Source organism: Phocoena phocoena, chromosome 5 (genome assembly GCF_963924675.1).
Source record: "Phocoena phocoena chromosome 5, mPhoPho1.1, whole genome shotgun sequence".
NCBI lineage: Eukaryota > Metazoa > Chordata > Mammalia > Artiodactyla > Phocoenidae > Phocoena > Phocoena phocoena.
The window spans coordinates 101,183,382-101,209,763 of record NC_089223.1 but is presented as its reverse complement, the minus strand read 5'-3'; the positions used below and the strand labels follow the sequence as shown (position 1 = coordinate 101,209,763).

At 39.0% G+C, this 26,382-nt stretch overlaps 1 protein-coding gene across 1 annotated transcript in view; it reads right to left on the bottom strand.

Annotated features, from left to right (window-relative positions):
- Nucleotides 1-26,382, bottom strand: part of CLNK (cytokine dependent hematopoietic cell linker) — a 123,914-nt gene that overhangs the window by 44,519 nt on the left and 53,013 nt on the right. Inside the window, exons 9-12 of the mRNA XM_065877260.1 lie at nucleotides 20,098-20,125; nucleotides 15,282-15,300; nucleotides 13,344-13,425; nucleotides 9,351-9,391 (exon numbers count right to left, since the gene is read on the bottom strand). Of these exons, the coding sequence (XP_065733332.1) occupies nucleotides 9,351-9,391; nucleotides 13,344-13,425; nucleotides 15,282-15,300; nucleotides 20,098-20,125 (170 nt within the window). The remainder of the gene's footprint in view (nucleotides 1-9,350; nucleotides 9,392-13,343; nucleotides 13,426-15,281; nucleotides 15,301-20,097; nucleotides 20,126-26,382) is intronic.

The following is a 26,382-nucleotide window of genomic DNA, read 5'->3' as shown; positions in this document are numbered from 1 at the left end:
TGGATTTTAAAGTAACAGAATACAAAAAGTTCATTGAAACACTTGTCCAGTTTTGATGTGGTATTTTCTCTACATACTTCAATAAAAATAACATTTCCACTGTGTCATTCCAGTAAACACTAATAAAAAATGAATTTCAACAAATTAAGGCCACAAGGAAGGAGTGAGGTGTTAGAAGGAATACTTAAAAAAAGATATTTATAAATATATTAGTAATTTAAAGCAAGGATTAAGTGTATACAAATTATAAGGCTTTGAGGGTACAAAAACAATATCAAAATAAAATATTAGACAGTAATAACATATAAAATGGAAAAGGGGTGATTAGTATTAAGGCAGAATAATAAGCTATTTAGTCTTAATTCAGTCTAGAAAACAGTCTATTACCCAAGTTATAGTTCTGGTTAGTAGATTAATAAGAGCTTTGAAAGAAATGGAATAGTTATATTCACACAGTATATTTTTGAGACAAAATACTAAATAAAACATTAGCAAATTTTTATATGCCAGTTATTGTAATGCAAGTTATATGTGTATTTATTCTGCTCTTTGTCATCAAAATGCCAAATTTCTCTGTAGGCTTACTAAGAAGAGCAAAGAATGCGCCTGCAACATTGAAAGTTCTATTTCAAGGGTTCCAAGGTTTGTGGCTTTTAATGAGGAGTCTAAGAATATAGGGAATTACATGTATCAAAATGTTTGTTTTAGATAAGTGTTTGATCAATTAAAGTTGAAATTACATTCATCATAGTAAGTTAATTTCACTCACCAATTTATGACTAAAAATAGGAATAATGCTAAAGACATTTCTGTCTTTTCAAATTTTATTTTATAAGGAAAAGAGCTCTACTTTCAAACACAGTACAGCATCCATACCATCAGAGCAAAATCATCCTAAGTTTGCTGTATTGTTGGGAAGAGGATATGAACTTCAGAGTTTTAAAATTCAAGCATACTATTTATTTATTTAGCTAAACACTGAAGGTAAGCAATGGAAGAATAGAATTTGTATAACTTTCTAGAAAGAGAAAAAAAGAGGAGTAAAGAAGAAATGAATCCAATATATGGCAGGAAAAGAAAAAAAGTCAATAAAATTGGCAAATAGGAGGCACAACAAAATATAAAAATTGATTCAAAAATGTTAGTAATTACAATAAATATCAATGTTGTAAGTTTAACACTTAAAAATCAGGTGCAGATTGGTTTAAAAATTCCAGGTCTGTGCTAATTACACATCTGAAATATAATGACACAAAAGGATCACTAATGAAAGGATGGAGAACAATAGACCAGGCAAATCCTAACCAAGAGAAAACTAAAAGAGTTATTGAAATATAAAAAAAAATGACTTTAACAACTTTATTTTAAATCATAGTGAATCAATACATAAAGACATTATTTAAATGGCCATAGCTATCTTTTCAACATGGATTGAAACAGTAAGAACATACTTCGGAGTAAAAAATAACCATTATCAGCGTTTCGTATCAGTTTGTGTGGCATACATAATAGAGTTCAGTGATTATGAATTTTTCTTGATATTGTGGCAACTGATTTAATATATTTCAACTCTGAGTGCCTTGCTTGAATATTTAAAAATTCTACTTGAAAAAGAATTTGGAAACAGCTATGTGCATTTGTAGTCTATTCAGAGAATGAGTTAAAAAAAACAAAACAAACAAACAAAAAACAACTTTGCCATGCTAGTTCCCCTGAAGACCTGGATGGATTTTTGCTTAATAAATGAATAAAATTCCGAGCATGTAATCCCCTACAAGTATTTAATTGATTTTGTTCTTAAGTAATGGCAGTAATCTTTGGAAAGTTTTCTTTATATAAAACATTGCATTTGAGTTTTATAACTGCAAGAAACAGGACTGTCCTACTTGGAGAATAGAGGATTACATTAATAAAGAGGTTGACACAGGGTAAATGGAAGAACAATAAAGAGAACAATGTGTAGGTGGGCAATAAAATTAGGGTAGTCTAATAAAAACGGTATGGGTTGTAGAACCATACTGATATCAATATTTACTAATATTTGAAAATTCTCATGTATATAAAGCTCTTAGTACAGTGTCTGGTCCATACTAGTCACTCAATAAATGCTACTGCTGTTAGTGTTATTAGAGAAACAGCTCTAGATGTTTCTTTTGAAACTTAGAATAAAACCATTGTTTTAAGCAGCTCTCCATACTTATTAGCAAATTTTAACCTTACCCTTACATAAAATTTAAAAAATAATTTTCTAAGTAAAGAGCCATATATTTCAAAGAACATTTATAAAATGCAGATAGAAAGGATAACATTAATGAACAAAAACTAAAACAAACAAAAGAGAAAAGAAATCATCCACCACCCCAAATTTAGAGAGTAATGTTACTATTTTGGAATATCACCAAACCTTTCTGGATTGTCTTCCAATATATCAAAATCATTTTCTTTTTGTCCTGAGATCCATCTACTTAGCCTCTTAATAGCTTAGCTTGAATTCATTTATCAGAGAATTGAGCAAAGTCTGTTTATCAAGTAGTAACTTAGATATCAAGAGTAACTGAATATTTTCAAATTTTTTTCTCATTTGTTAGATAAGGATAATGATATCTACATTGACAGAGAAGTAGTTATCGTGAGTCTGAGTGAAGAGTACTGTCTCCCTCATCTGAAGTGTTCAGCTTAAAACCAGTAAGCTTTAGCGAGCCCACTGGACTCAGAACTCTATGTGTGCCTGGATTGTGTGCTATTTTCTGTACATCTAATTTCTGCAAAGCACTGGTGACCCAAGGGTGAATTTTTACCCAGGAGAATGAACATCACTCAGGAAGCTGATAGCATCACAGAGTTCAAGCACTGGGTAGTTAAAGGATGGGGCTGTCTCTATTCTGTACGCTTAGGGCCCAGCCCAATGGGGTATAAACCATGTGCTTGATGGATATTTGGGGTTTTTTTGTTGTTCTTAAAATATTTTTAAAAGTTAATTTTTATTGGAGTATAGTTGATTTACAATTTGTGTTAGTTTCTGCTGTATAGCAAATTGAGATATTTGTTGACTAAAAAAGGAATTAATGGTATTTGAAGGCACTGGAGGCCAAAACATTTCCTTTGTCCACCCCAGGCCATTTCTTTAAGCAGCCTGTTTTTTCTAAGATGAGTAGAGAACAATCTACATGACCCCAGTACTAATGATCCACTCCAGCCAGAGGGTACTTGACTGGACTCATGTCTTTGAAGACAGTCCCACTTCACTAACACTGCTGTTCCATTCCTTAATTGTTCTTTATTTTTAGCAATATTTTCTTTTTAACATCTTTATTGGAGTATAATTGCTTTACAGTGTTATGTTAGCTTCTGCTGTATAACAAAGTAAATCAACTGTAAGTATACATCTATCCTCATATCCCCTCCCTCTTCTGTCTCCCTCTCACCCTCCCTATCCCACCTCTCTAGGTGGAGACAAAGCACCGAGCTGATCTCCCTGTGCTATGCAGCTGCTTCCCACTAGCTATCTATTTTACATATGGTAGTGTATATATGTCAGTGCTACTTTCTCACTTCGTCTCAGCTTACCCATCCCCCTCCCCGTATCCTTTTTTTTTTTAGATCCCATATATATGTGTTAGCAGGAAGTATTTGTTTTTCTCTTTCCGGCTTACTTCACTCTGTATGACAGACTCTAGGTCCATTCACCTCATTACAAATAACTCAATTTCCTTTCTTTTTATGGCTGAGTAATATTCCATTGTTTATATGTGCCACATCTTCTTTATCCATTCATCTATCGATGGACACTTAGGTTGCTTCCATGTCCTGGCTATTGTAAATAGTGCTGCAATGAACATTGTGGTACATGACTCTTTTTGAATTATGGTTTTCTCAGGGTATATGCCCAGTAGTGGGATTGTTGGGTCATATGGTAGTTCTATTTTTAGTTTTTTAAGGAACTTCCATAGTGGCTATATCAACTTACATTCCCACCAACAGTGCAAGAGGGTTCCCTTTTCTCCACACCCTCTCGAGCATTTAGTGTTTGTATATATTTTGATGATGGCCATTCTGACCGGTGTGAGGTGATACCTCACTGTAGTTTTGAGTTGCATTTCTCTAATGATTAGTGATGTTTAGCATCCTTTCATGTGTTTGTTGACAATATGTATATCTTCTTTGGAGAAATGTCTATTTAGATCTGCTCATTTTTGCATTGGGTTGTTTGTTTCTTTGCTATTGAGCTGCATGTGCTGCTTTTATATTTTGGAGATTAATCCTTTGTCAGTTGCTTTGTTTGCAGATATTTTCTCCCATTCTGAGGGCTGTCTTTTCATCTTGTTTATGGTTTCCTTTGCTGTGAAAAAGTTTTTAAGTTTCATTAGGTCTCAATTGTTTATTTTTGTTTTTATGTCCATTTCTCTAGGAGGTGGGTCAAAAGGATCTTGCTGTGATTTATGTCATAGAGTGTTCTGCCTATGTTTTCCTCTAAGAGTTTTATAGTGTCTGGCCTTACATTTAGGTCTTTAATCCATTTTGAGTTTATTTTTGTGTATGGTGTTAGGAAGTGTTCTAATTTCATTCATTCAACTATGTTGAATAATAGTGGTGAGAGTAGGCAACCTTGTCTTTTTCCTGATCTTAGAGGAAATGGTTTCAGTTTTTCACCATTGAGAATGATGTTGGCTCTGGGTTTGTCATATATGGCCTTTATTATGTTAGGGTAAGTTCCCTCTATGCCTACTTTCTGAAGAGTTTCTATCATAAATCGGTGTTGAATTGTCTTGAAAGACTTCTGCATCTATTGAGATGATCATATGGTTTTTCTCCTTCAGTTTGTTAATATGGTGTATCACGTTGATTGATTTGCGTATATTGAAGAATCCTTGCATTCCTGGGATAAACCCCACTTGATCATGGTGTATGATCCTTTTAATGCGCTGCTGGCTTTTGTTTGCTAGTATGTTGTTGAGGAGTTATGCATCTATGTTCATCAGTGATATTGGCCGGTAGCTTTCTTTTCCTGTAACATCTTTGTCTGGTTTTGGTATCAGGGTGATGGTGGCCTCATAGAATGAGTTTGGGAGTGTTCCTCCTTCTGCTATATTTTGGAAGAGTTTGAGAAGGATAGGTGTTCACTCTTCTCTAAATGTTTGATAGAATTCTCCTGTAAAAGCATCTGGTCCTGGGCTTTTGTTTGTTGGAAGATTTATAATCACACTTTCAATTTCACTGCTTGTGATTGGTCTGTTTATATTTTCTATTTCGTCCTGGTTCAGTCTCAGAAGGTTGTGCTTTTCTAAGAATTTGTCCATTTCTTCCAGGTTTTCTATTTTATTGGCATATAGTTGCTTGTAGGAATCTCTCATGATCCTTTGTATTTCTGCAGTGTCAGTTGTTACTTTTCCTTTTTCATTTCTAATTCTATTGATGTGAATCTTCTACCTTTTTTTCTAGATGAATCTGGCTACTGGTTTATCAATTTTGTTTATCTTCTCAAAGAACCAGCTTTTAGTTTTATTGATCTTTGCTATTGTTTCCTTCATTTCTTTTTCATTTATTTATGATCTGATTTTTGTGATTTCTTTCCTTTTGCTAACTTTGGGGTTTTTTGTTCTTCTTTCTCTAATTGCTTTAGGTGTAAGGTTAGGTTGTTTGAGATTTTTCTTGTTTCTTGAGGTAGGATTGTATTGCTATAAACTTCCTTCTTAGAATGGTTTTTGCTGCATCCTATAGGTATTGGGTTGTCATGTTTTCATTGCCATTTGCTTCTAGGTATATTTTGATTTCCTCTTTGATTTCTTCAGCGATCTCTTGGTTAATAAGTAGTGCATTGTTTAGCGTACACGTGCTTGTATTTTTTACAGTTTTCTTTCCTGTAATTGATATCTAGTCTCATAGTGTTGTGTTTGGAAAAGATACTTGATATGATTTCAATTTTCTTAAATTTACCAAGGCTTGATTTGTGACCCAAGATATGATCTATCCTGGAGAATGTTCCATGAGCACTTGAGAAGAAAGTGTATTCTGTTGTTTTTGGATGGAATGTCCTATAAATATCAATTAAGTCCATCTTGTTTAATGTATCATTTAAAGCTTGTGTATCCTTATTTGTTTTCATTTTGGATGATCTGTCCATTGGTGAAAGTGGGGGTTAAAGTCTCCTACTACTATTTTGTTAATGTCGATTTCCCCTTTTATGGCTATTAGCATTTGCCCTATGTATTGAGGTGCTCCTATGTTGGGTGCATAAATATTTACAATTGTTATATCATCTTCTTGGATTGATCCCTTGATCATTATGTACTGTCCTTCTTTGTCTCTTGTAATAGTCTTTATTTTAAAGTGTATTTTGTCTGATATAAGAATTGCTACTCCAGCTCTCTTTTGATTTCCATTTGCATAGAATGTCTTTTTCCATCCCCTCACTTTCAGTCTGTATGTGTCCCTTAGTTGGAAGTGGGTCTCTTGTAGACAGCATATATAAGGGTTTTTTTTTTGTACCCATTCAGCCAGTCTATGTCTCTTGGTTGGAGCATTTAATTCATTTACATCTAAGGTAATTATTGATATGTATGTTCCTATTACCATTTTCTTAATTGTGTTATGTTTGTTATTATAGGTCTTTTCCTTCTCTTGTGTTTCTTGTCTAGAGAAGTTCCTTTAGCATTTGTTGTAAAGCTGGCGTGGTGCTGCTGAATTCTCTTAACTTTTGCTTGTCTGTAAAGGGTTTAATTTCTCCATCGCATCTGAATGAGATCCTTGCTGGGTAGAGTAATCTTGGTTGTAGGTTTTTCCCTTTCATCACTTTAAATATGTCCTGCCAGTCCCTTCTGGCTTGCAGAGTTTTTGCTGAAAGATCAGCTGTTAACCTTATGGGGATTCCCTTGTATGTTATTTGTTGCTTTTCCCTTACTGCTTTAAATTTTTTTTTGTATTTAATTTTCTTAGTCTGATTAATATGTGTCTTGGCATATTTCTCCTTGGATTTATCCTGTATGGGGCTCTCTGCGCTTTCTGGACTTGATTGACTATTTCCTTTCCCATATTAGGGAAGTTTTCAACTATAATCTCTTCAAATATTTTCTCAGACCCTTTCTTTTTCTCTTCTTTTTCTCGGACCCTATAATTCAAATGTTGTTGTGTTTAATGTTGTCCCAGAGGTCTCTGAGTCTGTCCTCAATTCTTTTCATTCTCTTTTCTTTATTCTGCTCTACGGTAGTTATTTCCACTATTTTATCTTACAGGTCACTTATCTGTTCTTCTGCCTCAGTTATTCTGCTATTGATTCCTTCTAGAGAATTTTTAATTTCATTTATTGTGTTGTTCATCATTTTTTGTTTGCTCTTTAGTTCTTCTAGGTCCTTGGTAAACATTTCTTGTATTTTCTCCATTCTATTTCTAAGATTTTGGATCATCCTTACTATCATTACTCTGAATTCTTTTTCAAGTACATTACCTATTTTCTCTTCTTTTGTTTGGTCTGATTGGTTCTTACCGTGCTCCTTCATCTGCTGCATATTTCTCTGTCTTCCCATTATGCTTAACTTATTGTGTTTGGAGTCTCTTTTTCACAGGCTGCATGTTCTTAGTTCCCATTGTTTTTGGTGTCTGCCCCCAGTGGGTAAGGTTGGTTCAGTGGCTTGTGTAGGCTTCCTGATGGAGGGGACTGGTGCCTGTGTTCAGGTGGGTGAGGCTGCATGGTTTTTTTCTCGGGAGCAGTACTGTGTACGATGGTGTGTTTTGGGGTGACTGTGAACTTCGTATGATTTTAGGTAGCCTCTCTGCTAATGGGTGGGGTTGTGTTCCTGTCTTGTTATTTGTTTAGCATGGGGCATCCAGCACTGGAGCTTGCTGGCCATTGGGTGGAGCTGGGTCTTAGTAATGAGACTGAGATCTCTGGGAGAGCTTTTGCCATTTGATATTACATGGGGCTGGGAGGTCCTGAACTCTGCTCTCCCACCTCAGAGGCTCAGGCCTGACACCAGGCTGGAGCACCAAGACCCTGTCAGCCACACGGTTCAGAAGAAAAGGGGGAAAAAAGAAAGAAAATAAATAAGTAAAAAGAAAAGAATTAAAATAAAAAAATAATTAAAATTAAAAAGTAATAAAAAAAGAAGAGAGCAACCAAACCAATAAAGAAATCCACCAATGATAACAAGCACTAAAAACTATAGTAAGATAAACATAGAAATCAGAAACAAGTCAGTTGCAGACAGCAAACTCCAAGTCTACAGTTGTGCCCAGAATATACTGCCTCAATTTTGGGAACATTCATTGTCTGTTCAGGTATTCCACAGATGCAGGGTACCTCAAATTGGTTGTGGGGATTTAATCTGCTGTTCCTGAGGCTGCATTGAGAAATTTCCCTTTCTCTTTGTTCGCACAGCTCCTGGGGTTCAGCTTTAGTTTGGGCCCCAGCTCTGCATGTAGGTCACCCTCAGGCTTCTGTTCCCACCCAGACAGGATGGGTTTAAAGCAGCGGCTGATTAGGGGGCTCTGGCTCACTCATGCCGTGGGGAGGGAGGGGTACTGTACTTATAATTGGAATGCAGGTTGAGCCTGAGGTGGCAGAGACCAGTGTGACTTGCAACAGCCTGAGGAGTGCCATGTGTTTTCCTGGGGAAGTTGTCCCTGGATCACAGGACCCTGGCAGTGGCAGGCTGCTAGGCTCCTGGGGTCGGTGGGAAAGGTGGCACATGTGGATAGTGACCTATGCTTGCACACAGGATTCTTGGGGGCTGAAGTAGCAGCATTAGGGTTTCATGCCTGTCTCTGGTGTCTGAGCTGATAACTATGGCTTGCGCCCATCTCTGGAGCTAATTTAGGCAGTGCTCTGCCTTCTGTGGACAGACAGGGAAGGAATCCTGATTACACCGAATGGATTGACAAAAACTAAAAGTTTGCCAAAAAACAACTGTTGGAAAGGATGGGGAATGATGGGGTCTCACACGCTTTTGGTGAAACAAAGTGATACATCTACTTTGGAAAATACATCTAGTGCCACTGAAGAGAGGAATATTCTAAGACATGGCCATTTCACTCTTAGAAAAAGAACTTATCATATTAAGTACTTGGGAACACATGTACATATTATACACAGGGGAAGACATTAACAATATTGTTCACAACAAACTAACGTTCATAAGAGGAAAAAACCGGAAACACCTAAGTGATGGTATTTAACTATGGATAAACATTATATTAATGCGATGCAATGCCGCCTATCAATGAAAACAAGCGAATTACATCTACATGCATCAGCTCAGAGACTCTGAGATTCACAAAAGCTAAGTCACGATGCAGGAATACAGCAGTGTATGACTTAACCTACTTATTTTTATAATTCTTTCATAAAGTGTTCTTACCTCTGTTTTGTACACTCTGGTTGTGAGTCACGAACGAAGAGCTAAAGGAAATGTTACAATTGAAAGAACGTTAGTATTTCCCACGCTGGGTCAGTACTCATGGCCTGTCATATTTACAGAGCACTTTATATTTTACTGGATGAAAAATCGTCTGTTTTGTAAGGTTGCTAAAATTCTGGTTCCTTCCTTTCTCAATACAGATGAACATTAGATATGGAACAAAGTGACTTACCCACATAAGTTCCTTCCAGGTCACTTCAGTGAGCACACATCAAAATTCTTTACTTTTGGAAGCTATGAATTTAGACTTGCCTTGTAGCTACAGTCACTATAGAAAATGCTATGTGGCTGGATGGGGCTCCTACTCTATAGTAATTGTTTACCAATTGAAGGAGAGTCAGCCATAGCAAAGAAGAAACGAATAGAAATTATTTCATTCCTTCTTAATGTGAGCTAGGTAAGAAAACTGTGTGGATTATTACAAGGAAATTGATAAAGAAAAAGGGATTATAAAAGGCAAAAAAACGATATGCATTTCTAAACACAATAATGATGCTACCAAGACTGTTTACTGGGACTTCCCTGGTGGCACAGTGGTTAGGAATCCACCTGCCAATGCAGGGGACATGGGAGCGAGCCCTGGTCGGGGAAGATCCCACATGCCACGGAGCAGCTGAGCCCATGCGTCATAACTACTGAGCCTGTGTGCCACAACTGAAGCCCATGTGCCTAGAGCCCATGCTCTGCAACACAGAGAAGCCACTGCAATGAGAAGCCCGCATACTGCAGCGAAGAGTAGCCCCCACTGGCCGCAACTAGAGAAAGCCCACGTGCAGCAATGAAGACCGAACACAGCCAAAAATAAGATAAATAAATAAATAGATTTATTTTAAAAAAAAAAGACTGTTTACCAATGGCTTTACTTAATGTTTGGCTTTGTGTAACACGCAGCTCTGATTTTCTGGTTCATTTTGTATTGTTGTTGGCATCGTCATTTTAAACTTTAGTTGCTCCTACAGTTAAATCTAATTACATGGAGCATGCTCTATGCCACAACTGTACAATTGAACAAAGCCTCTGGGTTAATTCAATGAAACCTAGCCCTTTTCCAGCACCAATGAAATCAACTGAGTACATATCTGGTTTTTGTTATCTCCACAGAAGCCTGGGGTCTTATGATTTGCTTGGTAGATAAAAATGCCATTAGATCATTGAACCACCACAGTGTGCTGTCATCACTGGTTAGACTTCTCCTGCTATCTAAGCCTTCGATTCTGTTAAAACCAGGATCCCTTTACTAGGAGCCAGTGTACAATTTTGTTAAACATCTGGAAAAAAAAATCACAGATAGCAAAATTTCACTGCCCTAATTTTTCAGGATTTTTAGAAAATATTGAGAGAATAGGGATATCCTCTGAGGATATTCTAGGTTTTGTGTACAAAGTTTATAAAAATATAAGTAAAAAAAAAACTACCTAAACTGAAATAGAAATAATTCTTTCATTTTATAAACATTTATTGAGCATTTACCAAGTACGTGATATGTTTTGGGGGGTAGCAAATGAATAAAACATGGCCTCTATCCTAAAGCAGCTTAATTTATGGAGGGAAGACATGATTATACCATAAACACAATGTGGGGTAAACATCGCAATTGAGGTGAGCACAGCAGAAGCTCCTGTGGTAGCAGAAGAAGGTCACAATCCAGACAAAATTGATTTGATTCTCAGGAAAGTCTTCCTGGGACATATGCTAACTGAGCTGACTTCTGAAAGGTGAATAGGAGATTGGTGAGGAGTAACGGTGTGTTCCAGGCAGAGGGAACAGCAGGTGCAAAGGCTCAGAGGCAAGAAAACATGGCTTATTCTTCAAGAGACCAGAAAGTAGTTCCTTATGGATGGAAGGTAGGGTATGAAGATGTATCATTAGAAGGAAGGCTACTGTTTAAGCAAGAGTTGATGGTGGCTGGTTTATGTTGGGAGCTGGGGAAATGGGTAGAAATGGATAGACTCAAGACCCATTTTGAGTTGAGATTTGAGAATTTTGGGAGTTTTTAATGATTTGGATGGGAAGAGTAAAGATGGGAAAGACAGTATACCATTTACTGAGGTGAGAAAGTTTGTAGGAGGAGAGCGTTGGTCCAGAAATGAAAGTAGAAATGAAGAGTTCAGTTTCCAACACTGAGTTTGAGATACCTGTCACTGATTTAAGGAAAACTGCCCATTGGGTAGCTGGATATATGGGTCTGGGGCTAAGAAGGGTGGTTGGGGCAGAGGATAGAGATTTAGTAATTATCAACATAGAGTTGACCCTTGACACTGTAGGGATGGATGAACTGCCTACACCCTTACTGATAGAAAAAAGGACATCAGAAGGATCTGAGGAATACCAACATTCAGAGTTCAGTTTTGGAAAAAGCCTAAAAGGGAGACTTAGAAGAAGCAGCCAGTTAAGAGAGGAAGAAAAATCAGGACACTTTGTTCAATTAAACAAACAAACAAACAAAAGAAGCCAAACCACACTGAATAACAACTGCTACAGATGCGGGCCCAACTAAAATCTCATTATCTTTTCACTATAACATGATGTGTTTTTGTTTCCTTTCAGAAAATTACATTAAGAAAGAGTATGTACTTATTGTATGGGCAGGAGTTTTGTGTCAGATTGGGTCTTAAACTGAAAACAGCCTAATAAGAGTTATGAAACTGCAGTCCTAATGTCCACAGATCAAAGACTGAGAACAAAGTTGCTGAAGGTGTGAAATAGGACAAGAAAGTGAGGGAGAGGAAGGGAGTGGGGGATGGAGACCATGCCCCTGACATACAGGGCCTGGCAATGGCATTGAGAGCTGGTGGTTAGCGGGCACATGGGCAGGTTGAACAGGTCTGGCCCTGCTCTCAGCTTCACGTGGAAGGTGAGTGACATTGCCCAAGGCCGTGCAGTTTGTAAGTGAGGAAGCCAGGCAGTATGATTCCAGGGGCTCCCTCTTAAGCAATACTCTATTCCATCACAAACAGCGTATTATTAAATAATAAAAGAGCACCGTGACTGTGGGCAGGCACTAAGGAAAGTCAAGATTTATGGGCTGCATTTTTAAAATCAAGTCAGTGTAGGCATGATGGGCTACTGAAGAGTGGAGTTGGACTTGATTTCAATGGCAAGAGACTCAGTCTCTCTGGGCCTCATTTATTCCCTCTGGGGAATGGGTCAGAACTACCTCTTGTATTCAGGGTGGCTTTAAGCTGTGGTCTGATGGATAAAGAGTTTTCCAAGTAGGGAGAGGGTGGAGAGAGGGAAATATGGGGGTGTGCTGTTATAGGCAGAGGAATAGCACATGCAAATGTCCTGTGTTGGGAGGCGGTGGAGAGTGACATGAACTGAGCTGGAGCCACTGGTCAGACTGGGGTCAGGAGGGCCTGATAGCACTAATTTTGGAGACTGTATGTTAAGGAAGCTACCACTAATGTACGTGACCTTGGCCAATGAATCACCAGCCTGAGCCTTACTAGTCTCCTTGACTCTTCTGTTGGGATGACATTTGTCACAATAACCTGATCAGGCAAGATAATGGCATTTAATCAGATTTATCAGATTTAATCAGATAATGGCATGTTCAAACCCTGGCCATTTATAAAGTGCTTTGCCAAAGTAATCGTCAGCTTCTGTGTGTCATCCACTGAGACTAGTTAGAAAAGCCAACTTTTCTTCCCAGGTTGACTAGCCTCCATTCCAGTTAATCCTCCCTACTTAATATCCATGTTTTCAAATATCATCTCTAACATGCAATCAATCACTTATAAAGTGCAAGAAGAACAATGTTATTAACTTCAACAACAACTATGATTCACAGGTTTCCCTGGGGCCTCAACACTGGGCCTCATTATGAAAGGCCAGAGTTTCTCTTTCTCAGGAAGCCTCTGTGAGTCATCATCCCAGACAACACATGACCTGACCCCCAAGCCGGGACCCAGCAAGGGATTCCTGGCTCCTTACCTGGCAATGGCAAGAGGAATCTCTTGAGGACTTTGGTTTTGTGACAGATGAGATAATTCAGGCTTCATCTGATGATGAGGAACTGTGTAAAGGCGTCACAGAATTTGGGCAGGTTGCAAAAGGAAAATGATAGGGGACCATTAGAAGTCTACTGGAACTGCTATAATTTCATCCAAGTAATCTCTGATTATTAAGAGTAAGCTGTTCACAGTTAGTGGAAACTGTAACCCAAGTGTTCTGCAATAACCGTGGCTCCTGGGACTGGCTTCTCCCTGAGGCTATAAAAATTGCTTTGAATGTTGAATATTCAATAATATTATAAAAGATATTAAATTTGGAACTCATCCTTGAACTTGCCAATATATAGAATATTTCATTGGAAGGTATTTGGTATTGGAAAGGCTTGAAGTGGAAGTGGACTGAGGTTGAATTCTCCATTCGAATGAAAACTTACATAGAAACATAAACAAAAATGTTAAGCTTAAGAACTATTCTGAGCAATGTAGGGTAGGGGGATGCCTGATGCTGGCCCAGGCACACCTGAATTCTCCTATCTCTCCTGTGATAGGGCAGAGAGCTCCCAGGATTCTGTTATAGACCAGCGGTTTCCACCTGGTTCCCACCAGACGTGCGTTTTCTCAGTTGTTCCCCTTTGATCTTCAAGTTTTGACAACCACAGGAACTGGACTTATTCAGTAATTACATATGTCATTGGTGTTACCACTTTTAATTTCCTTTTCATCCTGGATGGATTTTAACTAGCCATCCAGAATTACCAAGGGCACATAATAATACTATGATAGGGAATCCCATAAAACACTCTTCCAGTTGCAGTGGTAAGTAGTAAAGTTAAGGAAGCATAAACACTGACATGTCTTAATTTTGGCTGTTACTCTGTGCTGTGTCCAAGGTTGATCACAAACTCAATACCTTTGACTGAAGGGCTGTCATTACTTGAAAAGTGATTGGAGTCTGTGACTGGTCCACTAGTCATACATCCCATAAAATCATTTCAGGTCATCAACAGCCACCTCTGTGAGCTGATCAATGTCACATTGCTGGGTTTATAATCACTGAAGCCTGAGGCAACAACTCCTCAACATTTCAGTAGGATGCTGAGCTTTATTGTGGAAAAGAGTATAGTTTCCTTTAGATTTTAAAATTATTTAGAATTGCCAACAGACCCTCATTCCTCCATCAGAAACCCTTGGGAATCCACAAACCCAGGTTAGGTCCCGCTCCAGTCTAACTTTCTCAATGTAAAAAGAGCAGACTTGAGACTCACAGAGTCAGTGCAACTTGGCCAAAACACACAGTGAGCTGGTGGTGAGCCTCTGAAATCTTAGCCCAATGTTGCTTTGTCAAACTAGGCTGCCTGTGTTAGCTCTTTGGGCCATAGCTCAGGTCCTTTGGCTCTGGACATAACTCATCATTCTAAGTGAATGGTGAACAGTATCCCAAAGGTGGGCATGAAGGTATCACCAGATTAGCATCCTGCCATCTAGCAAGTGTTGGATTGCATGCTTCCACAACAGTGACATCCGCAGTGTGTATGCGTGCACGCATGAGGGCTTATGTGTGTATGCACGGGTGACATCAAAGATGGAGAGACCAAGAGCTTCTCTGGACCAGCAGGCCAGCAATGTCTTTCCCAAGTGGCAGGGGGTGACAGTGTGCCTCCTTGTCAGTAGCCTGTAGCTGAAGAAAGACCTCTACCCCACCCCCAATTTAAATCACCCTGTTCAGACCACAGGACTCCTGAATAGACTCTGAGGTCCTGGATCCATCTGGATCACGTCATCATGCACCCATGTACGTGTCCATACAGCCCAGGCCCTGAAACAAGTAATCCTTTAAAAAAATGACTAATGCTATTAACCTGGAAATAGGACTTAACCTAATGATATTAGGATAAGAAAACAAATATAAATAGTTCACCTTTCTCTGTTCCAAGAACCTGTATTGAATTTAAAAAAAAACAAAACATTGAGTTACTCTTAGTGACAGAGAATTTTACATTATACTATGTGTGTTTTTAGAGCAGTTGGTTAGTTTTTTTAGGATACATTTTTAAAAATCTATGAATAATCCTCCAAAAGACTAAGCAAAAATAAAAATTTTATACTCTTCGTGTGATGTAACAGGCAAATATACAGTCTGCTGATGGGACTATAAATTGCTTTGACTCTTGGAAACCAATTTAACCATAGCTATTAAGAGCCATAGAAATACTCTTATTCTTATCCCCAAAATTCCATTGATGAGTTTCTTTTTCTTAGACAACAACCTGAAATCTGGATCAAGTTCCATGTGCAAAGATGTGCAGTACAGCATTACTTATGATATTGAAACACTGGAAACAATCTACATAAGCCTCTAAGTGAGAACTATTAAGTAACTTTTGGTGCTATACTCACTATTGGAATGTTAGAAATGCATTGCAAGTATTTACGTAGAGTATGGAATAAGATTACTCTGTAAGTATATCTCAAAGTTACATAAAATGTTCAGGATTAAAAACTGGGCTTATGACATATTTTGTAGAAAAAAGGATTTGAAGAGATACGATCAAATATTATATTAATAGAGGTTGTGTTTAAGTGATGAAAGCCATAGTTAATTTTCTTTATACCTGTTTTGGAATTTTTATTTTTAAAAATTAGCATGAAAATATTCACAGTATTCTTGTTAAATGTAGCCATTCCTCTTCTCAAACATTTTCATTCTCTTTTTTTCCTTAATAGTAGTAGAATTCTTGATCATTCTTCATTATGAAAGTCTATGTGCTTATGGGACTTGTATTCTTGAGTCCTATTATATTCTTGAAGAATCAAAATGCCTTGCAAGAAGTATAGTATTTGCTGAAGTATTTACTTAACTGCAAATAATTTTCTAAAGTCCATTTCATGCATTGCATCAGCTGAGAAAGTCCACAGGTATCATTTGGACTAAAGCTTCTTAACTTGGGGGATGCAAGAGGTCCTTGGATGACCTCGTGGGATCCATGAACCTTCTGACATGAAAAGCTGAATTTTTTTCCTCTATAAATATATGCATTTTTTTTCTGGGGTGAGGAAGTTTTATTATACCTTTCATCAAATTTTCAAAGGGATCTGAGTTCCATGAAAAGTTAAAGCCAGTGGTTTCCAGATGAGGTCCAAAGAGGTGGTGCCATTTGCTCAGATTCTCAGAGTTATCTTGTGGCTGAGCTGACCCTGGAGCCCAGGTCTCCTGACTCACATTGGCTTCATAGACAAGAATCACTTATCAATAAATAGCTTAGAGAGGCATTGTACATCTTTTCTAAGGCTAACCAACAGACAAGCCCTTTTTTTTTTTTTTGTGGTATGTGGGCCTCTTACTGTTGCGGCCTCTCCTGTTGCGGAGCACAGGCTCCGACAGCACAGGCTCAATGGCCATGGCTCACAGGCCCAGCCGCTCCGTGGCATGTGGGATCTTCCCGGACCGGGACACGAACCCGCGTCCCCTGCATCGGCAGGCGGATTCTCAACCACTGCGCCACCAAGGAAGCCCAGACAAGCCCTTTTGTTTCAAAGAGCTTGGCATCCCCTAGTTTTCTGGAAAGAGGACATACATTTCATCATGGACAGCAAATAAAGTCATAACTATAGGCTATGTAAAAAGGGTAATGAATGAATCCATTTTTATGGGTGGTTTGAAAGTTTCCCCACTGAGTCTTCCTCAGGACTTTGAACCTGGCAGTTCAAAGTGCTCAATCATTTGCGGCTGTGGTTCTCAGGCTTGTCAAAGGAGGGGAGAAAGCCTTGCTGTAAAAGTAGCCTGGAAGCCATCTGTCTGGGGGAGCAATTTTTTTTTATTGAATTGAGACCCAGCCAATTTTTTGCTTGAGGGCTCTGAATTTAAAATCAAATGCAATTAGAAAAATGGAGTGAAATCTCTCTAGTTTCCCTACTTTAACTTTTTTTTGGTTAGAAAATTAGCATATTCAAGTTAAATAGTAATGCCTTCTTTATTATTTCTCACCTTCCCTCCCTCTCATCCTTTCCTCCCTTCCTTACTTCCTTTTTTTTCCCACAATTTCACCTCAGGGGTGCCTCTGTATTTTCTAGGGCAAAGTCATGGGCATGGGGCTTAGATCGGGACTCTGGGCTTTCTAGGGTGGCTCCGTCTGGCAGCTGTGGGAACCCTGGCAATTCTTGTCACCTCTCTGAAGCTTCTTTTTCTCTTAGGGTTTTCTTTCTTTCTTTCTTTCTTTTTTTTTGAGAATTAAAGGAGACAATACATTTCTAGTTTTTGAAAACTATAAAGTGCTGTGTGAATTTGAATTGGGGCAGGTGGCACATCATTTCTGCTGGAATGAATTCTGGTCCCTAAGATATAATTTGAGCAAGCACTTAACACTCACACAAGCATGGCATGTGCCCTAGGAGATGGGCTTTTGAAATAGAGAAATGGCCTTGACTCTCAGCCCAAACAATGAGGAAGTGTCTTGGCAAAAGATAAAGAGGAAGAATGTGTTTTTCCACTAGGCCTTGTTGTTTTTTAGATGATATCAACTTCTAGCAGAAGGCCAACCAAAGTTGCAAGAAAAACAAAGAGTCCTGCATGATCCCTGCTGTTTAAGACTGACCTCTCCATTTCCTTCTTGCTTGTTTGTGATTGGTGGGGCTATTGTCCTTTTAGACTGACTGGTGAGTTATGGATATAGGTCATCTTGAGTAGCTGCCTACTCGGGACACATAAACCAACCCATAGGAAGAAAGAGGTGGAGTTCCTCTAGATGTGTGGGTTCCCCAGCAGCAGAGAACCACCCCAACTTTCTCCTTCCTGGTGGCACTTGGGAAGTCCAGCAACTGCCAGAAGAGGGTAAGCTGAGTGAAGTCTTGAACAGCGCCTCTCATTTAGCAGTCACGTGTTATTCTCCTTGACATGATTGTCTTGTGGATTAGAGGTCATAAATATCTTGTTTGACAGACAAGCTAGAAATGTGACTCTTAATTTTAACATTGTCATAACACCAGAAAGAGAGAGAGAGAGACAGAGAGAGAGAGAGAGAGAGAGAGAGAGAGAGAGAAAGAAAGAAAGAAAGAAAGAAAGAAAGAAAGAAAGAAAGAAGAAAGGAAGGAAGGAAGAGAGAAAGAAAGAAAAAGAAAGAGGGAGGGAGGGAGGAAGGGAGGAAGGAAGGAAAGAAGAAAGGATGGAAGGAAGAGAGAAAGAAAGAGAAAAAGAGGGAGAGAGGAAGGGAGGAAGGAAGGAAAGAAGGAAGGAAGGGAGAGAGAGAGAAAGAAAGAAAAAGAAAGCGAGGAAGAAAGGAAGGAAGAAAAAAGGGAGAAAGTAAAACGGAGCAGGAGCCTGTGGGGCTCCTGGGCACAGAAGCCTTTTTGTGTTTTTCCTGTTTCTTGTTCATAGGGAACAGACCCCAGACTCCATGACCTTCTCTGAGTCCCAAAGGGCAGATTCAAACAATTGCTAATCAGGGAAGGGAGGGGATACCGAGACAAGGGAGGAGCAGTCAAGAAACAATAGCGCAGCCTTGGGGCAGGATCCTGGTTCCCCTTCAAGGGGTACACATAACAATATCTTTGAGATCTTCTGCAGAGCTAAAATCGCCAACAAATGGAAGATGTTAACTACTGATGAAGCATTCTTCATTCCAGAGAGAAGGTCACAGTTTGGTAACCTCGAAAACCACAGAAACATATCAGGAGACCACCTGAGGCCAGTGTTAAAGGAATGCAGGCCCTGCCCACACCCTGATCCTTATCAGCAACCCTGCCCTTGAACTATTGCTATAAAAACTCCTCACCAAATCCTCCCGCGTTGGGACACACAGTTTTCAAGGGCAGGAGCCCACTGTGTCCCCCTTTGCCTGGCAAAGCAATAAAGCTATTCTTTTCTACTTTACCCAAAACACTGTCTCCGAGATTCAATTTGGCACTGGTACACAGAGTCTAAGTCTTCAACATCAAAAGAAAGAAGGAGAGAAAGAAAGAGATCAACCTTTACCTTCTAGATGATGTAAGAGCAAAGGTCAAATACTAAGATAAGAACCAAATCCCTTAGGAGGCCAGTGGGAGTGAAGTGAGGACCTACCATCTGCTTAAGGAACTTCTCTGGGGGCTTAAGAAAGTAAACATCTAAGAGGGCTCTAAGATAGTTCCATCTTACCTGATCTTCATGCCATTTATTGGGCCTCTACTGCTCACCTGGTCATTTACGTGCTGACTCTGACTGACTGATTTTGTCACAACAGCTTTGCCAAGTTGAGGATACCCACCTCTATTTTTTTATTGGGAAAACAGAACAGAACGGGGTGGTTGGGTGGGGGCAGGAGGATTTGCCCAAGTTCACAAAGTAGTTGGTGGCAGAGCGGGAATCTAACTCAGGTCTGTGCAACTCTGTATCTCATATTCCTTCTACTCTGCAGTCCTGTCTCTCTTATGAAGAACAAATAGCAAAGTATTACACGATTTCCAACATTTATATCTGAAATGCTAGAGGCTGGAAGCCCTCGGTAGAAACCTGATGTCCTCCATGGATCATGGACATGGTCTTCTCCTCACTGTACCAATAAACACAGAATACGGTGGCAAAATGGAATTTGATTTAAAATCTTGAGCTTACTTTGTTTTGCTTTAGTTTTATCACCTTTAAAATAGGGATATTAATACATATTGAGCATTTCTATTATGATAATTAAGTATGTTGCCAATCACAGACACTTTGCACAAAAATTCCCTTCTTTGTTGCTTAGGACACAATTGCTACTTACCTCACTTAAGTTCTTTAAGCTTATCTGTCTGCAAGGAAAAGAAATATGGTGTTACATAAAATATAGTTCATAATGATCAAGATACAATCAATCTGAGTCCTTAAAAACTCTTTGATTACATTTTCATTGCCAAATTAATAGCCCATAGTCCAGTGTGATATTTATCACTGTTCTATCAAATTAAAGCCTGCTTATTTTTCTCATAATTTTCTAAGCAAAAGAAGAAGTTATGAGCCAATATAAAAGGTGGTGACAGAAAGGACATGAATAAACCTGCTTCTCACTTTAGGAGAATTTAAATAACATCATCATTTCTCCTGACATTTGGTTTTCCATGTCAAGTTTCATTAGCACAGAAGGACCTGCTATTATTACCTTCATTTTAAAGCTCTTCATTTTTTGCTTTGAGGGAGTATAAAAGATTTTAAATGTGAAGTTGTGGTACAGCTGGACCCCAGGAAGGCATGCATGAGAGAAAGGATGCTGATATTAAAGGAGATCTGAGACAGGAAAAACACGAAACTGCATGATAGGGAAAGAATTCAACATGGCATTTGATAAAGTGGACATCAGACCATTGGAGGGGTCTCAGAAGAAACTCCAAGCCCTTCATTTATATTGACAATTGAGTCAGTTAGCCTCACTAAACCTCATTTTTCTCATCTACAAAGTGGCACAGGGATATTCGTCTTAGAGGGTTATTGTGACGATTGCTAGAGATAGAAAGGAAAATGTTGGGCATCTAGTGGGCACTATTGTTAGAATGTGGGCACAGCCAGATGAGGAGGTTATGAAGGGAGTTGGGTGGGTGACGCGCACACCTGTCCACCTAGGTCTGTCTGTGAAAAGACTGGAACTGAAGAGATGCCAGGAGATTAAGGCTGCAACAACAATCCTAGCTGAAGGCTGTTGATCTAGAGTTATAAAGGTCTGTCTGTAACAGGTAAGATGATCCCAGCAGCACACAGCGCTCAGATGCTATACCCTGGTCTCAGATCTCCAAGCCAGAAGCAAGTGTACTGAGGTCCCACATTCTTTAACCTGTTTCATCAGTCCATCTGAGATAACACATCTTCACCCTGCTTCCTCCTTTTAACGGGGCAAGTGGAAGATAAAGAGGAACAATTAGAAGTAATAAAGTAGAACAGACACTCATAATATTAATTCTTTTGGGGTTAAAGTGAGGCTGATCTCAGTGTTTTTAATGTTTAAGAAACTCTGGCATCTTAGGAATACTGATAGATTGGCCATGTGGCTTCAATTTAAAAAGGGTGAGTGATTTTAGGCTTGTGATTTTAAGTTAATGAGTCAAGCTATGTTCAACTCTATTTGCAAACCATTCAAACTGTTTAAGAGAACTTGAATTTTGCTATATTTATATATTAACTTTATTAGATTTATAAAAATGAAATGTTAAAGTTTTGCTTGTTAGGGTTTAAACCTGCCCTGTCAGCATTAGAGTACTTAAAAAATCAATTACATTTAGTGAATAAAGGTATTTCAAATGTTTCAGGAGATTTAACTGAGTTCCTAAATGTCTTATGTCTTAACCTATGTAATGTAACAAGCAGAGTGACTGTCTCTCTGTTTAGGTAAAAGCACTCCACTTGTGAACCAAGCAATATACTTTATAGATGGAAATTTGAGACTTCAGGAAAGTTAGCCTTTGGAATTCGTAACTTTAAAAAGTTGGATTATTGGGCTTCCCTGGTGGCGCAGTGGTTGAGAGTCTGCCTGCCGATGCAGGGGACGCGGGTTCGTGCCCCGGTCCGGGAAGATCCCACATGCCGTGGATCGGCTGGGCCCGTGAGCCATGGCCGCTGAGCCTGCGCGTCCGGAGCCTGTGCTCCACAACGGGAGAGGCCACAGCAGTGAGAGGCCCGTGTACCACACACAAAAAAAAAAAAAAAAGAAAAAAAAAAAAAAAGTTGGATTATTAAGTGAGAACCCAAGTAATTTTAAGAAGTCCATTCTGTGCACAACAACTGTCGTTGGGTCTTGAAATGCCTGTGGTGACAAGACCCCCACGAGCTGGTTGCTCCCCTCACATGTAAAATGGAGGCTTTAGGGGGTCTCTTCAATGAAATTTATGAAGACAGGGAGACCTGCACAAAGTGATGGAATGGCGGAGCAGGGTGGACTCTGGCCTTCTTCCCCAGCACCACCCTTCCTCTCTGAGAGCACCTTTCCACTCATAAGTCTCCCCATGATCGGCTGCTGGAGATGGCCAGTAAATAAAACATGGTCATTGATTATATAGAATACGTTTTCCACATCCTTTCCTGTGCAAAGTAGGTGCTCAGTGTGCATTTGCGGATAATGCCTTTCACTCTAAAAATAGCCCTTCCTGAGCCTCTCTTAGTTTTTGGCTTAGTTTCAAATGAATTGGATTTGAGTCCTTGCTCTGTCATCTCTGAGCGCCATCTCACTCAATAAGTGAAATTTCCTCTCTGAAGCTTCATTTTCCCACCTGTAAAATGGGTAAATTCAGACAGAAATGAAGAGGATTGATTAAGGTTCTCATGAAATAATATATGTGAAAGCTATTTGGAAAAAATAACACCTTACATCTGCAGAACACTTTTAACAGTCACACTCTCTTTTAACTTAAACTTTTTGTTCTGACCTAATTGTAGGTCTCATGCAGTGGTAGGAAATAATACAGACACATCCCACGTGCCCTTAACCCAGTTTCCCACAAAGGCAACATCTTGCAAAACTATGATGATAATAAAGTTTACACTTTAAAATCAATAGTTTCCATTCACGAGTGTGAATTTGTATATCTTCTTTGTAATCCATACTTTCTCTCTTCTTATGGTTTCTTGATATGTATAATGATTTTTTTCCACCACCCAAATCATCAGAATATGCATTTTTGCCACTAAGGTTGCTTGAACTGATACAGTGTCAGCATTACTAGTTGAAAAGGTAAAACCATAGTTAGGCAAATGAGTGTTTTGTTGGTAAAATATCACACACTTTATTTAAATTTTGGCTGAATCCCCCACCTTGGGCCACTGAATTTGCTGAAGTTTAAAGGAAATTTCATGGCTCGATGACCAGTCTGCAGTTCTATGCCCTCATCAGAAAATTAAGGTTTGTAGCATTGCTTTTTGCACAGCGCTGAGGACTCTAAAGTGGGCCATGTGTAGCTAGACCTACAGCAAATGATGATTGCTCTCATGATTTCTCAGGGTGAGTTTTATTTGGTGCATGGACCATGGTATTCAAATTACAATGGATACATAGTTGGAAACTTTTTTTTTCTTCTTTCTAATTATGTCAAGGAGACAGTTTCCATGTGGTGGTTAGTATATCCTAAACATCACTCTAACTTTACTTTTCTTCCCTTTTAACAGAGAAAACCTCCTCCAGGCTGAAAGTTTTGCTCTGAAATTATGTTGTGGTTGTTTATGGTGATGATATGTTTCCCTCTTAAATACATCTATTTAAGTAAAAAAAAAAAAAAAAGCTGACAAAATATATAAAGTACATCATAATGACCCATAAGTGGTTGAGAATGTCTAACCAACATTCCCCAAACGTCAACGTTCTCTCCTAGTTTCAAGTTGTCAATGAATGTTCTAAATGGCGTTTTCCTTAACTGAGGTGCTTCAATTCAGCAATTGTTTTGTGAAGTCAAGACTTAGCTATAAAATAGAGAAGGACAGAGCTGGCAGAGACCAATGGGGGCTGAAACACAATAGCGGGGACCACCACTGTCACCCACAGTGAGCACGGCCAATTGTAAGGCTGCAGCTGTCTTCACTGATGCAGTTGATCCCTGGACGTAAATCACAGCCTCCCAGGGAGGGCAATTCATCACAGGGGCCTAGGGAGCAGCTGTTAGGAAGGCAGCGGGCACTACTCTTCCTGCATTGGCCAAAGATGCTCAGATCTCCAATCTTCCTTCTGTTTTCATGGAAAGTGAACCTTACAGCAGCCTCACGTGGTCATTCACATGTGGTCATTAGTAACGGCCATCTGACTACCTAGATGGGCCCAACTAAAAATGGATTGAAACCTCTCTTAAAGCAAAGCTCTCGGTTTCTTCGTTGGCAAATATTTTCTCCCATTCTGTGGGTTGTCTTTTTGTTTCGTTTATGGTTTCCTTTGTTGTGCAAAAGCTTTTAAGTTTAATTAGATTGCATTTAAAAAATTTTTATTTCTATTTTCATTTCTCTAGCAGGTGGATTAATCTCCAACATATACAAACAACTCATGCAGCTCAATAACAAAAAAAACAAATGACCCAATCAAAAAAATGGGTGGAAGATCTAAACAGACATTTCTCCAAAGAAGACATACACATGGCCAAAAGGCACATGAAAAGATGCTCAGTATCTCTAATTAGTAGAGAAATGCAAATCAAAACTACAGTGAGGTATCACCTCACACCAGTCAGAATGGCATCATGAAAATATGTACAAACAATAAATGCTGTAAAGGGTGTGGAGAAAAGGGAACCCTTCTACACTGTTGGTAGGAATGTAAATTGGTACAGCTACTATGTAGAACAGTAAGGAGGTTCCTTATAACCTTATAAACACTAAAAATAGAGCTACCATATGACCCAGCAATCCCACTCCTGGGCATATTCCCAGAGAAAATCATAATTCGAAAAGATACATGCACCCCAATGTTCACTGCAGCACTATTTACGATAGCCAGGACATGGAAGCAACCTAAATGTCCATTGACAGAGGAATAGATAGAGACGATGTGGTATATACATACAATGGAATATCACTCAGCCATTAAAAACAACGAATTAATGCCATTGGAAGCAACGTGGATGGGTCTAGACATGGTCATACTGAGTGAAGTAAGTCAGACAGAGAAAGACAAATATCATATGATATTGCTTATATGTGGAATCTAAAAAACATGGTGCAGATGAACTTATTTACAAAACAAAAATAGAGTCACAGATGTAGAAAACAATCTTATGGTTACCAGGGGAGAAAGGGGGAAGAGAGATAAATTAGGAGCTTGGGATTGACGTATATACACTGTATATAAAATAGATAACTAATAAGGATCTATTGTATGGCACAGGGAACGCTACTCAATACTCTGTAATGTGGGAATAGAATCTAAAAAAAGAGTTGATATAGGTATATGTATAACTGATTCACTTTGCTGTACAGCAGAAACCAACACAACATTGTAAATAAATTATATGCCAATAAAAATTAAACAATAAAATAAAATAGAATAAAGCAAAGCTCTCTTAGTCCTCGTGGCATTCCCAGTGTCTGGCACTGGGCTTTGCATGTTTTTGCCCTCTCAACAGTCATATACCAACCCTATAACTTTGACCGAGTCACCTAACTTCTCTGAATCTTAATGACATTTTGTGCTCAGTGGGTAGGGAAGTGATTTTTGCCAGGCTCTTATTATATGCCTCTACTGGGCTGGGCACTTTGGCCTTTCCAAGCCTTAGAAAATCATACTTTATTGGGCTGCAGAAAGGATTCAATGAGATGAAATGTAACTCTCCTCTGGTGAAGAGACCCAGCACAGCTCTCATCACATCTAAGAATGATTAAACACTGTAAACTACAGCTAGAGACACTGCAAAGTTACAAAACACGAAAGTTTAAAGATTCCAACACCACTGACATGGCTGACAGTAGACTGGTGTGATCCAGGCAGCAGAGGGGCTCATCTGGAGATCAGGATAGTATTATTTTAGACATTAGAAGCTTGGACACAGACAGGTAAGGCCTAAGCACCTTCGAAGCTTGAGTGGCAGAAATATCCCTAGAATCTGGGTCCCTCTGGGCGCCTAGCCCTGGATATACATCAGATTCATCTGGAGAGCTTTGAAAAATACTAATGCCCTATAGTGATGCTTTCAATTGAAACAGATCCTGGAGAACAGTACTTTTTAAAAAGTTTGCCTAATTATTTCAATGTAAAGCCAGGATGAGAAGCATTGCCCTAGAATCTATAGCTTCTATTTCAAGACAAAATAGGGTTATGGGTGCCTAATTCTGTCGGGTACAGATGGGAGATGCTGCTTAAGTGTTTTTCTTTCTTCTTTCCTGTGCTGTGACAGATATTATCCTAGTACTTTAGAAAAATCACATACCTCCTCACCACAATTCTATCTCATGGGGCTGGTTATTTTCTTTTTACCAATAAAGAAAGCAGGACTCAGAACTGTTTAAGAGCTTCCTGAAATTTTACAGCCAGAAGTGGCTCAGCAGGGATCCAAACCCTGTCCTGCTGGGTTCCCACATCCTACTCTTTCCAATGTAAAGAAACAGAAAGAAA